Source organism: Anomaloglossus baeobatrachus, chromosome 4 (assembly GCF_048569485.1).
Source record: "Anomaloglossus baeobatrachus isolate aAnoBae1 chromosome 4, aAnoBae1.hap1, whole genome shotgun sequence".
Classification (NCBI taxonomy): Eukaryota; Metazoa; Chordata; class Amphibia; order Anura; family Aromobatidae; genus Anomaloglossus; species Anomaloglossus baeobatrachus.
The window spans coordinates 634,548,240-634,562,777 of NC_134356.1; the positions used below are offsets into that span (position 1 = coordinate 634,548,240).

The window sequence follows — 14,538 nt, forward strand, 5'->3', positions numbered from 1 at the left end:
CACTACCGAGGGCCACAACATTTTTTTAAAGGGGTATTTACATTACATCACTAGAACCAAGTTTTAAGTATTTGAAGAGGATTTGGAGAGATTCTGTTCCCAAAAAATCAGTGTGAACATTCGCTAACTTAAACTTTCTTTTTTGAGTAGAAACACAACAATTCCTCAGTATAAAAATACGCAAAACGTTGAGACATGAGATTAACCCCTTCACCCTCAAGCGATTTTCCGTTTCTTGGGGGTTTTTTGCTTTCCGTCTTCCGAGAACCGTGACTTTTTTATTTTTCCGTCATTCTTGCCATATGAGAGCTTGATTTCTGCGGGACGAGCTGTACTTTTAAATGAAACCATAAGTTTGACCATACAATGTACTGGAAAACTGCAAAAAATTCCAAGTGCGGAAAAATTGCATAAAAAAGTGCAATTGCATGATTGTTTTTGCAGTATTTTATTCAGTGTTCACTATATGGTAAAACTGATGTCGGTGTGATGCTTCAGCCGTTTGGAATCTTTTTGGTGCTACGCCGTTTGCCGATCAGGTAATTGATTTTATATTTTGATCGGGCGTTTCTGAATGTGGCGATACCAAATATGTGTATTTTTCTTCTTTGTTTTTTAACCCTTTGGTTTTCAATGGGGCGAGTGGGGAATGATTTGACTTTTTTAGGTTTTTTTTTTTATTAATTTTAGTAGGCCCCCCCTAGGCGTCTATGAGGATCAGCCGTCTGATTGCTTGTTCATTTCTCCTGATTATAGCTGCACAGCTCAGACTGGGAGACATGCTCATCTTCTGTCACAGCCAGTGATCTGTTGGCTGTAAAAGGAAGTGAGTCATGACAGCGACAAGTGTCATCACATGACCCTGTGCTACCATGGCAACCATCGGCTTGTGATCACGGAGCCTCCGATGGTGGCGGGGAAAGGCGCGTTCCCCTCCACGGCCATTTACATTGCACTGTCTCCTTTTCAAAGCGCAATCTGAGTGGTTAACAGGCGCAAGTGAATTGTGGCTCCACCCACATTTGATAGCGGCTCATGTGAGCTGTTCAAATCAGCAGACATGTGCGGGACTCCCTGCTGGCTCACCGCAGCAGCCGTCAGTGATTATACAGACATTAGCTATGACATAACCCAAAACATCCAATGTCGGTAAGATTTTAACTACTAATATAGTCATGTAGCACGTTATGGATTGGCCTAAGTGTAGAAGATCCGAACCACCATCAGAACATGAAACATGATTGTGACACCAGAACCACCATTAGTACAGGAATGCAGTGTCAAAACCGCCGTCAGTACATGTATACAGCACCAAGCATAGTGTAGCAGTCAATTGTAATGTTATGTCAGCCTCATACAAGTATTGCTTGAACCTACAATTCCCAATATGTCCTAAACAATGGTAAGGAGTTACTGGGAGTTGTTATCCTTAATTATCAGGTTACAGATCTACAGATCATACAGGAACCACTGTAATGATGAAACCCAGACAGTATTATATAAACATTTACATCCCGTTACCTTATAGATGACATCTCTGATTGGAGTAGTTTCTGTTGCTTTTGTCTCCATGTATTACAGACGCCATAATGAGATTTCATGCCCAGAGCTAGTCTCTGCAGACTTCCCTCTTCTCCATCTTCAGCAGCACATTGCTCTTAAAAATAAAAGTATCATTATGCTGCCCCATAAAAAAAGTCTCCCATGCTGCACCCCTGAATGAATAATTGCCTTTCACTGTGCTCCTCTCCATAATTTAATTCTCTCCATAATGTCCCCCCAGGCCCACACTGAAGATCTTAAATATATAACCCTCTCCCTAATGTTCCCCCTCAGTGCACCTCTCAATTGTATCCCTCACCCCCACACAAACCTCTCCATAATATTACTCTCTCCATAATGTCTCCCCACACAGCCGTTCTCAATAATATTCTCCTCACACTGCCCCTCTCCATAATGTCCGCCCCCACTGAGCCTTTGCTCTTAATTCCCCCCCCCCCACACAACCCCCCTATAATGTCCACCCATTGAGACTTCTCTATAATATCCCTTCAACCCACACAGCCCCTCTCCATAATGTCCCCCACACACTGTATATCTCAATAATATCTCACTTTCTCCACACTGCCCCACTCCATATTGTCCCCCCACACTGCCCCTCTCCATATTGTCCCCCCACACTGCCCCTCTCCATATTGTCCCCCCCACACTGCCCCTCTCCATATTGTCCCCCCCCACACTGCCCCTCTCCATATTGTCGTCCCCCCACACTGCCCCTCTCCATATTGTCGTCCCCCCACACTGCCCCTCTCCATATTGTCGTCCCCCCACACTGCCCCTCTCCATATTGTCCCCCCCCCACACTGCCCCTCTCCATATTGTCCCCAACACACTGAGACTCTCCATACTGTCATCCGCCAAAACTGCCGCTATCAATAATAATATTCCCCTTTAACAATCCCCTCTTCCCTATATTGTGGCTTGTCAGTAACCCCAAGCCTCCTCTTAACTCCTTCCTGATAATTGCAGATTTAATCTTCGGTTCCTCCTGGAGTGCTTACCATAGCCAGCCATGTCAGTTTCTTCTGTGGCGCCAGCAGCATGTGCTGACCTAATCACGCTGCTGCACATAGAGGCTGAGGATGACCGGCGCTCCTCTGCTCCTCCTACGTTGCTGTAAAAATAAAAAAGCAATGGCTTGTGGAAGAAAGGGAGGGAAAAAGGCAAATGTAAAAAATGGTCATTGACTGTAGAGATGAGGGGTTAACACTGCCATTTTTTTTTCTCTTTATATTTCCAGAATTGGCCAACTATGAAAGAAATGTGAACAGAGCCATCCACAAATACAATGCCTACAGGTATTACAGAATACATTGTATCAAAGGCAACGTATAAACAGACACGGGGCACTCTCTTTTACCGCAGAAATAACCACGGATAAGAAAATATGAGCTACAGTGCATAATATGAGGCAATGAAATGACCAGTCAGCCCCTATCTAAATAATGGTAACATGCTTTTTGCTCTCATAAAGAGGAAGTAACAAAATATGGGATGAAGGAATAACAAAAGACAAATTAGAAAAGGAAGCTGATAAATACAAGCGGTCAGAGGTAAAAGTAAACAGAATAGTAACCTCCTTGTAATGCAGAGTGTTTCGCCCTGCTTCATCAGGGGGTGTGCATGTGAGGAGGGTTGCAGAAGAATCAATAGAAGAATGGGCCGACCTTTACCCGAGCACATCACTAAGTTGGTGATAACTTGCTCAGTTTGCGGCCCACACCTTAATGATCACCTCCAATATGAAACCACAGTTCAGGTCGTTGGTTTTCTAATCCAGATTGAGTCTCGTAATGATGGAGTTTCACAGGTTCGAGGGATTTAATTTTCAAATAAGATAATTTATCATAGTGTAAATCCATATAAGAAGTTTGGGCTGGTGCAGGGAGGTGGCACTGAGACCTCCGAGGTATATGACATGGATATCTCATACATGGACCTTGTATTTGATTGTTCTGAGCAAAATCTCATAAGAGATTTCACACTGATTTATGGACGACTTTAGTGCTTTGCCAATTCTCTGAATGAAGACCAACCCACACTGCAATGTCTTCTTCTCGTCCTGTAGGAAAGCTGCTTCCGTCATTGCAAAGTACCCTACAAAGATCAAAAGTGGAACAGAAGCCAAAAAACTGGTAAGTATAGAAGGAGTTTAAAGGGTGTGTGTATGTAATACATATACGTATATGTATATATATATATATATGTATATATATTACATACACACACAGTGGAGTAACCCGGTTTATGAGTATTTCACTATACGAGCAAAGCTTGCTGTAAATTTGTAACTCAGTTTACGAACAATCTTTGCTGTACGAGCAAAATACTCACCGCACACACTTCCGGTTCTGTACTTTCACCACGCTCTGACCCACTGTTGCCGTCCACACGCGCACACACACACGCACACGCACACGCACACGCACACGCACACGCACACGCACACACACACACACACACACACACACACACACACACACACACACACACACACACACACACACACATTATGCTCCCCTTACCTACCGTTCCATCGCCGGCCTCATGGTTCTTGTAGTTCGCCGGTACAGGATGTGTATCGGGTAACCATCGCGACCGATGCCGGAGCTTCTGCTGTCAGCCGCTTCTCAAAGGCAACGCACTGACCAATCAGAGGCAAGCGTCTCCTGCCTTTGACGTCAGCGCTCTGGCAGCAAAAGCTCCGGCAATGGTCAAGATAGTTACCAGATACACATCCTGTACCGGCAAACTACAAGAACCGGGAGGCCGGCGATGGAACGGAAGGTAAGATGAGCATAATGCGTGCGTGTGTGGAATGGCACAATAGGGGACCAGGATGGGACATTGAACAAGTTGTGGAACGAATTGTCTGAGCTTGCATTATTTCCTATGGGAAATTTTGCTTTGCTAGACGAGTGACTTGATTTATCTGCCTGATTCCTCCCATTTATACTGACACCATGTGAGAGCGTGTGGCCCTCCAGTGGTGTTGGCTGGTACTGCACGCTTGTGGAAAGCTGATGTTGGAGAGCTGCCGGTTACTGTGGGTTTTGCTTTTTAAGCCCCTGATTATCTGCTGACATTTACCATTTTCTTGGGAAGATAGATCTTGCCATAGGTTTTCCTTACCGCACCCACTGCAGGTGAATTTAAGTAGATTTTTAACACCGTCCTTCTGTCCTCTACAAAGGCATTGATAGTTAATCGGATGACCGACCATTTATTATAGATACTTATTGTCTCAGCATTATTGGACCTGTTTATTCACCTTTTACGTCTTGTCTCTTCAGGACGGCGTTGGCGCCAAAATAGCTGAGAAGATCGATGAGTTTTTGACCACTGGTAAATTGCGTAAGCTTGAAAAGGTCAGAAAGTTTTTGTTTTATTTTTTTTCGTTATTACTTTTGCATTTCTTCTCTTTAGTTGTTTCTAGCTGTGTAATACTCGTAAGGTGACAGCACAGTGACGTAAAAGTCTGAGTGTGAGGGAGACACTTTCTCCAGAGCGCCCTCAGCAGGTAGTTGTCCCATACAAAAAGAAAAGTGGTCCTGAGGATGCGACTTCTCAGAATATTAGAAGGACAGTAAATGAATGAATATTATAGGGGTTTCTCACGTCCATTATTTGCCTTCGAAATCCCATGTCGCTCCAGCACCACTGCTCCAGATCTTCTCATGGGTCTATGCTGAGATCTCCGATATGGTCACTTACCACCTGGCCACGGACAGCTCCCCTGTGTGCTGCAGCCAGTCGCTGGTCCTGGTGGTCCCTTCTTCCTCCGCATCAACACTGACACCGGTGATTGTCTGCAGCAGTCACTGTGGTAGACCGTAAATAACCATTGGTGAGGAGCAGAGCATCATGGTATTCGTTAGGTAAACAATAGTTGTTTTGTAGAATTGAGCAGCACTCAGGTCTGTCAGCCATGTCTGTACTCCACAGACCAGAGCTGTACCAACGTCCCCTTACTTGCTGACCCCCATGGCTGCCTCTTTTGATTAGTAGGCCCCCACGTCATCATGTAGTGCGGCACAATGTAGTGTCATGAGGTTGCGGTGTGTGCTGATCAGAAGAGGTGGCAAGAATGCTCACTGTCATGCGATGTTCAGTTCCAGACTCATTAGGTGTCACCAGGCTCTGTTCACACTGCAGAGCCTGACAGGTAACTTGATGTCTCCTGGTTGTTCAGCCAGAGCTGGGTGTCTGCTGTTTCATGTGCTCTATTCCTCAGTCCTGCAGAAGTTAATTCCTCCTGACCTGGTTAACTGTGCTAGGAGCTCAGGTTGCTAATTACTAATCACAACTGTCTCCTTCGTATATAAGATTCTGGATCCTGCTACTCCATGCCGATGATAGCTCCAGCTTGTGCAGCTATGCGGGTATTATTGTGGTGATGCTATTTTGGTGATCTGTCATGTGCTTTTCTTTAACGTTCCTATGGGAGACCCAGACCATGGGTGTATAGCTACTGCCTCCGGAGGACACACAAAGTACTACACTCAAAACGTGTAGCTCCTCCCTCCTAGCATATAGACCCCCTGCTAGCCAGTCCTAGCCAGTTCAATGCTTTGTGTTTCAGGAGGTCACACACACATGCATTCTCTGATTTTGATTTTTGATTTTTCCTTTTGGATCAAAGATTTGGAAGAAAAGCGGGTCCAGCTGGACTCCCGGCATGTCCCTTCTCACCCCACTGTGTCGGCGGTGCTGTTAAGGTTGATTTTCCAAGGCTGGAGCCTTCTCATGCCGCGCTCCTTCACCATCCCATGCTGGGGCTCTGGCTTGAAGTGGGAGCCAACACGGTTCTCACTGCTTTGCAGGAGACCGGTCTCCATCCGCAGCCCTTTCAGGAACCTGCTGGACGGAGCACTCATCCCTCAGGGACCTGGCAACCTGCGTCTCACAAGCTAAGTATATGAGACGTTATTACCACAGAAAGTGGTCTTTCCAGGGGTCCTTTATACTTTATTTATTGGGGAGAGTGTGTTTTAAGTTTGTGTTAACATTTCCGGCCAGTTCTCCAGTTTTCACTGGAGAACCGCGCCGATGGTGCCTGCACGCTGGCCGCATGTTTAAATCTAGGCCCCGGCTTCGCCTGAGGCCTAGTTTCGGTTTCCACTGCCTCTGCATGTCAGTCATGCAGAGGGACAGTGTGGCTCCGCCCAGCGGCTGTGCAACATAGGGAAGGGACACTCCTCACTGAGGATGGATTCCCTCCCCTGGCTACCTCATTTGCCGCTCTCAGAGTAGGCCCCGCCCCCTCTCCTCACTCCGGTCGCCATTTTCCCAGCGTTCTCTGTGCCTGCACAGGCACAGAGATTCCACATTGTGACAAGTGGGGGCCTGGGCTGAGGGACTGGAGGGCACAGAAATGTTTAAACGATCTGGCAGCCACAACCTCCGGTTTGTGCAGCTGCTTATTTTATCTGTTTATATATGCTGGGGGCCATTCTAGGACAGAGCCCCAACCTCTGCAGCATGTCTCACATCAGAGCAAGGCTGCAAGGCTGTTTTTATTATGCACTGCATGTAGTCTCGTACGGCTATACCGAGCTCATAAACACAGTGGCCCCTCAGCCTGGAGGCTCATCAGTGGTCCCTCCAGCTGCTCCGGCTTCGGTGGCTGACCCCTGGTTTGGCTAGAATCCGCTATTTCCAGGGGTCGGCTGTCCCGGAATCTGCTGAGCATGCAGCCCCCTTCTCAGGGCGTTTTCTGCTACAGCTCGCTCAGCAAAGCTCACAGAGGACTCTCCTTCTGGTCTCAGACCCCGTCCTCCTGACATGGAGACGCAGGGTCCCCTGTCCTCCCCGTCCCGCAGCTCTGATTACGAGCTGACTCACTGGACGAGGAGGATGTCTCTACCAGGGGCTCGGACGCTACTTCATGTACCACTGATCTGTCCGTAGGTGACGCAGATGCTAATGATTGGATTGCGTCCATTATACTTGTACTGGACCTCCATCCGCCTGTATCAGGGGAGTATTCCCCGCTGGCAGAAGGGCATCAGTATACCTTAAACAGGACAAGGAGTGTGTTCCTTAACCACTCCAGTTTTCAGCCCACTGTGTCCAAGCCCACAGCCTGTCCTGTCAGACCCCAAAGCGGGGTTCTGCTGACTGTTTCCCCCTCCCATCAGAGGTGGTCAAGGAGTGAGCTTATTCGCCAAGGGTGGTCCCTCCGGTGTCTAGACTTTCAGCCCGGATAGTTGTATCAGTGGCTGACGGCACCTCTATAAGGATCCCACGGTACATTAATTTTGTACTGGACCTCAATCCGCCGGAGTTACCTTGCCTAGGAGAACACAATGTGTGTTCCTTAACCACTCCAGTTTTCAGGCCACTGTGACCAAGCCCAGGGTCCGCTCTGACAGTCGCTTCCCATGAAGCGTGATTCTGAGGACTGTTTTTTCCCTTTCCACCAGTGGTGGTCAAGAAGTGGGCTCATTCACCACAGGTGGCTCAGCCCGGTCCGTTATGTCAGTGGCTGATGGCTCCTCACTTAAGGTTTTGCGGTCCGCCAGGTTGTCCTTCTGGCCAAATCTGTATGGGGGCGGCAGGAGCTTCGTTCTCCTCAGCTTTACAGCAGTGCGTTTTTTTTGTAGCCTTCTCTGCTTCTCTAGAGGAGATGCATTCCCTCACAGGGACTCTATGCCCGAAATGGTTGCCTGAACTTCCAGACTTCAGTCTTTTCATCCTATGCCATGTCTGCCATGCTGGACACCGCACTGCGGTGGCCTCGGCTACTTTCCTCGCTATCCGCAGGCTCCTGTGGCTTCGGAAATGGAAGGCAGATGCTTCTATAGAAGTTCCTTGCTGGGCTCCCTTTTGTTGGGACCAGTCTCTTCGGAACCAACTGGATGAAATTAAGGAAGCTCTTGGCGGGAAGAGTTCTTCCATGCCACAAACCTAAACCAGGGAACCTGTCCAGGGCAGGAATCAGTTGAGGTTTCGGTTGTTTCGTTCCTCCATCTGATCGTTCTCTAAGCCCTCGGCCTCGTCCACTAGCTCGGCCAAGGTTCATAGACCCAAATGGCGCTCGAAGCTGCGTCTTCAGAAGACCGCAGGAGATGCTGCCACTGAGTCAGCTTCCTCCGAGCTATCTAGCCACGCCAACAACCTCCTTGGTCGGTGGCAGGCTCTCCCACTTGGCGACGTATGGTTTTAACACGTCTCCATTCAGTGGGTGCGGGATTATATCTCCCATGGCTACAGGATGGAATTCTATCCACCCGCCAAACAGATTTTTTCTGTCAACTCCCCCCGGCTCCAAGGCCGCCGCCTTCTCACAGGCCGTGGCATTCTTGCAGGCCAATGGAGTAATTGTACCGGTTCCCGACTGGGAACGGTTCTGAGATTTCTGCTTAAATCTATTCCTAGTCCCCGAAGAGGGCGGTGCCTTCCGACCTGGATCTTTAGCTTTTCAAGCATGGTCAGGTGTGGCGTTTTCACATGGAGTCTCGGTCTTGTTCTGTGTGTTTTTCACCGGATCAATCAATAACCCAAGGAGATTCCCTAGCAGCCATCGGCATCAGAAATGCCTATCTGCAGGTGTCAATCGCAGTTTCACACCAGCGTTGGCTACGTTTTGCAATCGGAGTGGTCCAATTCGTGGCTCTTCCCTTGGGGTTAGCCACGGCCCCTCGAGTATTCTCATTGGGGCAGCTGTGATTAGGGTCCTGCACCGCTAGGGATTGGCAGTGATCTTTTGCCCTGGACGGTCTTCTTGTCGGGGCTTCATCCAGTGCAGACTCTTAGCAGAGTGCTTCGCTCACTCTCGCCACTCTAACCAATTCGGGTGGCTTGTCATTCTGTCCAAGTCCACTCTGACTTCGAACCAGAGGTTCCCATGGACGCAATTCGAGACTCTGTCGGCACTTGTGAAGCTGCCCTTAGTCGAACAGTAGTCCCTCCGCTGGCGGTCGACGTCGTTCTATCAGGCACCGAATACAGGTGCTGGTCAGATGGTGGCGTCAATGGAAGCGATTCCTTGCCCAGTTTCTCCTGCGTCCTCTGAGACTGGATATTTTCCGCTGTACAAGCGAACTTCCTCCTTCCACAGGGTGGTGGCTTCGCCACTGACCAGGGGCTCGTTTCAGTGGTGGCTTCGGCCACTCTGTCTCAGGGACGCTCCTTCCTGGCCCCGTCCCGGGTGATCCTCACCAGGATGCTAGTCTATCCGCCTTGGGAGCAGTATATCTCCACCGTGGAGCGCAGGGCGCTTGGACTCTGTCCGAATCAGCCCTCTGGATCAATGTGCTGGAAATCAGAGCTGTATTTCTAGCTCTCTAAGCCTTTCACCATCTGTTGGCGGCTAGGCACATTCGAGTCCAGTCGGACAACGTGACAGCGTTTTCCTACATCAACTTCCAGGGCGGGACACTCAGCCGCCTGGCAATGTTGGCGGCTCAACGCATTTTTCAGTGGACGAGGGACTCCTAGTCCACCGTATCTGCAGCCCACATCCTAGACGTGAAAACTGCGAGGCAGACTATTTCAGCTGTCCAACCGTGGTCCACGATCCTCAGGTTTTGCGGCAGACGCACTGGTTCATGTTTGGTCCCAGCTTCGTCTCTTTTACGTGTTTCACCCTCTAGCTCTTGTCCAGAGTCCTGCGCAAGATCAGTAAAGAGGGCCGTCGGGTCATTCTCATACTCCAGACTGACCCAGGCAGGCTTGGTACCCTGACCTGCTCCATCTGTCCGTTGTGTTGCCATGGCATCTTCCGGACCGTCCAGACCTTCTCTCAAAAGGTCCGTTTTTTCCGCCAGAATTCTGGACTCTCAGATTGACGGCGTGGCTCTTGAGTCCTGGATCTTGACGACTTCTGGTATCCCTCCTGAAGTCATCTCCACTATGAGTCGAGCTCCAAAGTGTCCTTTGGCCTTTTTGGCCTTGCCGACCCTCCTTTCCCTTCCACAGTCCGGTCTACAGCTAGGACTATCCCTCATTAAGGGACAGGTCTCGGCTCTGTCAGTGTGTGCCAGCGGCGTATCGTCCGGCTGGCTCCGGTGCGCTCCTTCGAGGGCGCATCTCACATCATTCCGCCTTACCGGCGGCCTATGCAGCCCTGGGACCTTAATCCGGTCCTCACGGTTTCCGGAAACCCCCCTTTGAGCCTCTTAGGGAGGTTTCTTTGTTTCATCTTTCACAGAAAGTAGTCTTTCTAGTGGCCATAATTTCCCGCCAGAGAGTTTGGCTGCACTCTCTTCGGAGTCACCCCCTTTTTTGTTTTTTTTTCATCAAGACAAGGTGGTCTCCGTCCGACTCCGGACTTTCTCCCTAAGGTGGTTGCTGCTTCCACCTTATCCGGGGCATTTTTCCTGCCTTCCTTTTGTCCGGCTCCTGTTCATCGCTTTGAAAAAGCGTTGCATATCCTGGATCTGGTGCGGGCGCTCCGGATCTATGTGTCTCGCACCGCCGTTTTTAGGCGGTGCACCTCTCTCTGGTGCTGACCACTAGTCAGCGTAGCGGTCTCTCTGCATCTAAGCCGACCCTGGTTCGTTGGCTTAGGTCGGCCATTTCCGATGCCTACAAGTGTACTCAAGTGTCTTCCCCGCCGGGGATCAGGGCACACTTGATCAGAGCTGTCGGTGCCTTTTGGGCTTTCAGGCACCAGGCTACGGCTCAGCAGGTCTGTCAGACTGCCACTCGGATTAGTCTGCATACTTTTTCGAGGCACTACCCAAGGCATGCTCATGCTTTGGCAGACGCGGGCTTGGGCAGACGCATCTTTCAGGCGTCTGTCGCCCATTTGTGAAGTTAGGTTTCGCCTGCTTCTCAGTTTGTCTGTTTATTCCCACCCATGGACTGCTTTAGAACGTCCCATGGTCTGGGTCTCCCATAGGAACGTTAAAGAAAAAGAGAATTTTGTTTACTTACCGTAAATTCTTTTTCTTATAGTTCCGTCATGGGAGACCCAGCACCCTCCCTATTGCCTGTTGGCAGGTTTCTTGTTCCGTGTGTCTTCACCGGCTGTTGTTGTTGTAGACAGAGGTTCCGGTTCTTCCGGATTTTACTCTGTCTCTTCTTGTGGGTGGATGTCCTCCTTCAGCTTTTGCACTAAACTGGCTAGGACTGGCTAGCAGGGGGTGTATATGCTAGGAGGGAGGAGCTACACGTTTTGAGTGTAGTACTTTGTGTGTCCTCCGGAGGCAGTAGCTATACACCCATGGTCTGGGTCTCCCATGACGGAACTATAAGAAAAAGAATTTACGGTAAGTAACAAAATTCTCTTTTTTGTGCATTGTGGAAGTTTCCCGGTTGTCTGTCTTCTTCCTCCCTTTTATATCATTTTCACCTGTGACCTTATTGTCGCTCCTTTGTGTTTTTACCCCTGTCTGCGTTTAGTTCTGGGGTTTGTGTCTACGGTCTCAGCTCACCCCTTCGGTGGAGGAGGGAGAGGGGAGCTTGGACAGGAGTAAGGGTCATGCTGGAGACTCAGACTAGGCTACCATCAAGCGTACCTCTGTGCTAAGGAACAGCGCAAGGTCCCCAGTCTTGAGGGTCAGCCTAGGTGTCCCCTGTCCAGTCATCCCATCCCCATGACACCCGCAAGCAGTGGTAAGTTAGAGTGCACTTCCAGGTAGTACTGACGTGGCTGCTGGACCACGCTAATGCAACTCCTCATGCTTAACTCTATTGTTTTATTTTAAAACCTTTGCCACATTTTACCTGACCCCAGAAATGTGCCTCCTCTGTTTGTGGACGGTAAGTAAATTATTAATCCCGTTGGAGCAATGTGTATATGAGGTGAGTAGTCCGAGGCCGGTCCTCAGCGGCGTATCCCCCTTGCTCTGCTTCTTTAGACTGACAGGTCTGTTTGTGTCCGGCGGGAGCTGTCAGTCTAGCGCAGCTGAGTGGGGAGAATCCGCCAGGGACCGGCCTCTTGGACTAGTCAGCCGAGGCATATAGTCTCCAGGTGGCGTTTCAGAATTCCTCTTTATTTGCTTTTGTGCTGCCTATGAAGAAACCCTCGTATTAGTGACCCTGGGTGCCAGTATCTGCAGTGTAATGAGATGTAATATCTGATCCACCTTTCTTCTTCTCCTTCTCTGTAGATTCGCCAAGATGACACCAGCTCTTCTATCAATTTTCTTACACGGGTCACTGGAATCGGGTGGGTTACGTTCTGCCGGACGTCTGGAGGTTGCAGATAGGAGATTTGTGACCGTGAATAGATGCATAAAAAAAACTGCGATAATCGGGAAGACATTGCTTTATTCTGTATTATAGGCCTGAGCATTTAAAGGGGCTGTCCAGGACACCAGCATCTCTTCTGATCAGCTCTTTGCAGCCCGAACAGTACCGCTCCATACACCACATAGGGTTATCATTGGGTACTGCACCTCATCTCCTATTGAAGTGACTGGAGCGAAGCTACAATAGCTGATCATAAGGCCCTGTTCACACACTGAGTATTTGGTAAGGTTTTTACATCAGTATTTGTAGCCAAAACCAGGAGTGGGAACAGTTACAGGAAATGTATAATAGAAACATGGGCACCACTGCTGTATTTATCACCCACTCCTGGTTTTGGCCTAAAATAAAGAGGTAAAAAATTCACCAAATACTGAATGTGGCCTAAAAGTGACTCAATAACTGATAGGCTGAGAATCAGCATCTAAAGATTAGGGGGAGTCTTCAGAAATTACAAAAATCCTGCCGGTTATTACTGCAATCAGTCAACACTGTGCTGATAAATACAGCCAAATTGTCATGCAAGCAGAATTACAAGCTGGCCATGTAATACATGGGTATACTAGGTCCACGCGCTGTATACAGAAGGATCTAGATCCAGGACACAGGAGATCATAGCACTATGGTGTCCATATGACTTAAAGGGAATCTGTCAGCTGGTTTTTGGTACCTCATCTGAGAGCAGCATAATGTAGGCAAAGAGATTCTGAATCCAACGTTGTATCACTTAGATTACTGACTGCAGCTGTTCTCAAACAATCAGGGTTTTTAGATTTAGCTATGTGCAGAGCTGAGAGAGCTGTCCCCACACCAGGCTCTCCATAGAGATTTTAAAGTGACAGTGATATGTCAATCACAACAGGGGGCGCGTGCCAGACTGCCATGCTCTTATCACTGTAGTCCCAGCAATGATAAAATCTTTATTTTTTATATAGCGCTAACATATTCCGCAGCGCTTTACATACATCAGGAACACTGTCCCCACTGGGGCTCACAATCTAAAGTCCCTATCAGTATGTTTTTGGAGTGTGGGAGGAAACCCACGCAAACACGGGGAGAACATACAAACTCCTTGCAGACGTTGTCCTTTGTAGGATTCGACCCCAGGACCCCAGCACTGCAAGACTGCAGTGCTAACCACTGAGCCACCGTGCCGCCCATGATAAGTCCTGCTGCTTAAATAAGCAACAGATGAGACCTTGATAAGACAGGCATCCCTGAATTCTCTGTGTTAACCCTTACAGCATGCTGGCTTCAGCTTGCAAAGCAAAAACCTGCTGACAGATTCCCTGTAAAGGGAGATTCCACTTCCAGTGATCTAATCCCTGCCTCCGTTAAAGAAACTGAAGCGTAGCTGATTCCTGCTGTACTTTCTTAGACTTTCGGCTCTGTGCGCACTGGGAAATGGAATTTTCTTGAGAAAATTCCGCATCCTCTCAAAGATTACCGCACCCGCGGTAAAAAACCGTGAGAAACCGCACCCGAAAACCGCATGCGGTTTGCCGCGGTTTTACCGCGGTATTGTTCGCGGTATTGACGCGGTTTTGCCGCGTGCGGGTTGGGATGTGCTTTATTGCATTCAATGCAATAAAGCACATTGAAGAAAAAAAAAAAAAAAATACATTTAATCCTGATAGTAGATAGACAGAAGAATAGATAGAGGGATAGATAGATAGACAGACAGATAGATAGAGGGATAGATAGATAGAGGACAGATCGCTGCATTTCCCACGGTCGGCAGTGAGTTCACATTACCGGCCGTGGGAAATGACCGGTAAT

At 48.7% G+C, this 14,538-nt stretch overlaps 1 protein-coding gene across 1 annotated transcript in view; it reads left to right on the forward strand.

Moving 5' to 3' along the window:
• POLB (DNA polymerase beta) overlaps nt 1-14,538 on the forward strand; it is a 30,810-nt gene that overhangs the window by 1,778 nt on the left and 14,494 nt on the right. The window contains exons 2-5 of the mRNA XM_075343837.1: nt 2,801-2,858; nt 3,629-3,695; nt 4,854-4,928; nt 12,621-12,679. Of these exons, the coding sequence (XP_075199952.1) occupies nt 2,801-2,858; nt 3,629-3,695; nt 4,854-4,928; nt 12,621-12,679 (259 nt within the window). The remainder of the gene's footprint in view (nt 1-2,800; nt 2,859-3,628; nt 3,696-4,853; nt 4,929-12,620; nt 12,680-14,538) is intronic.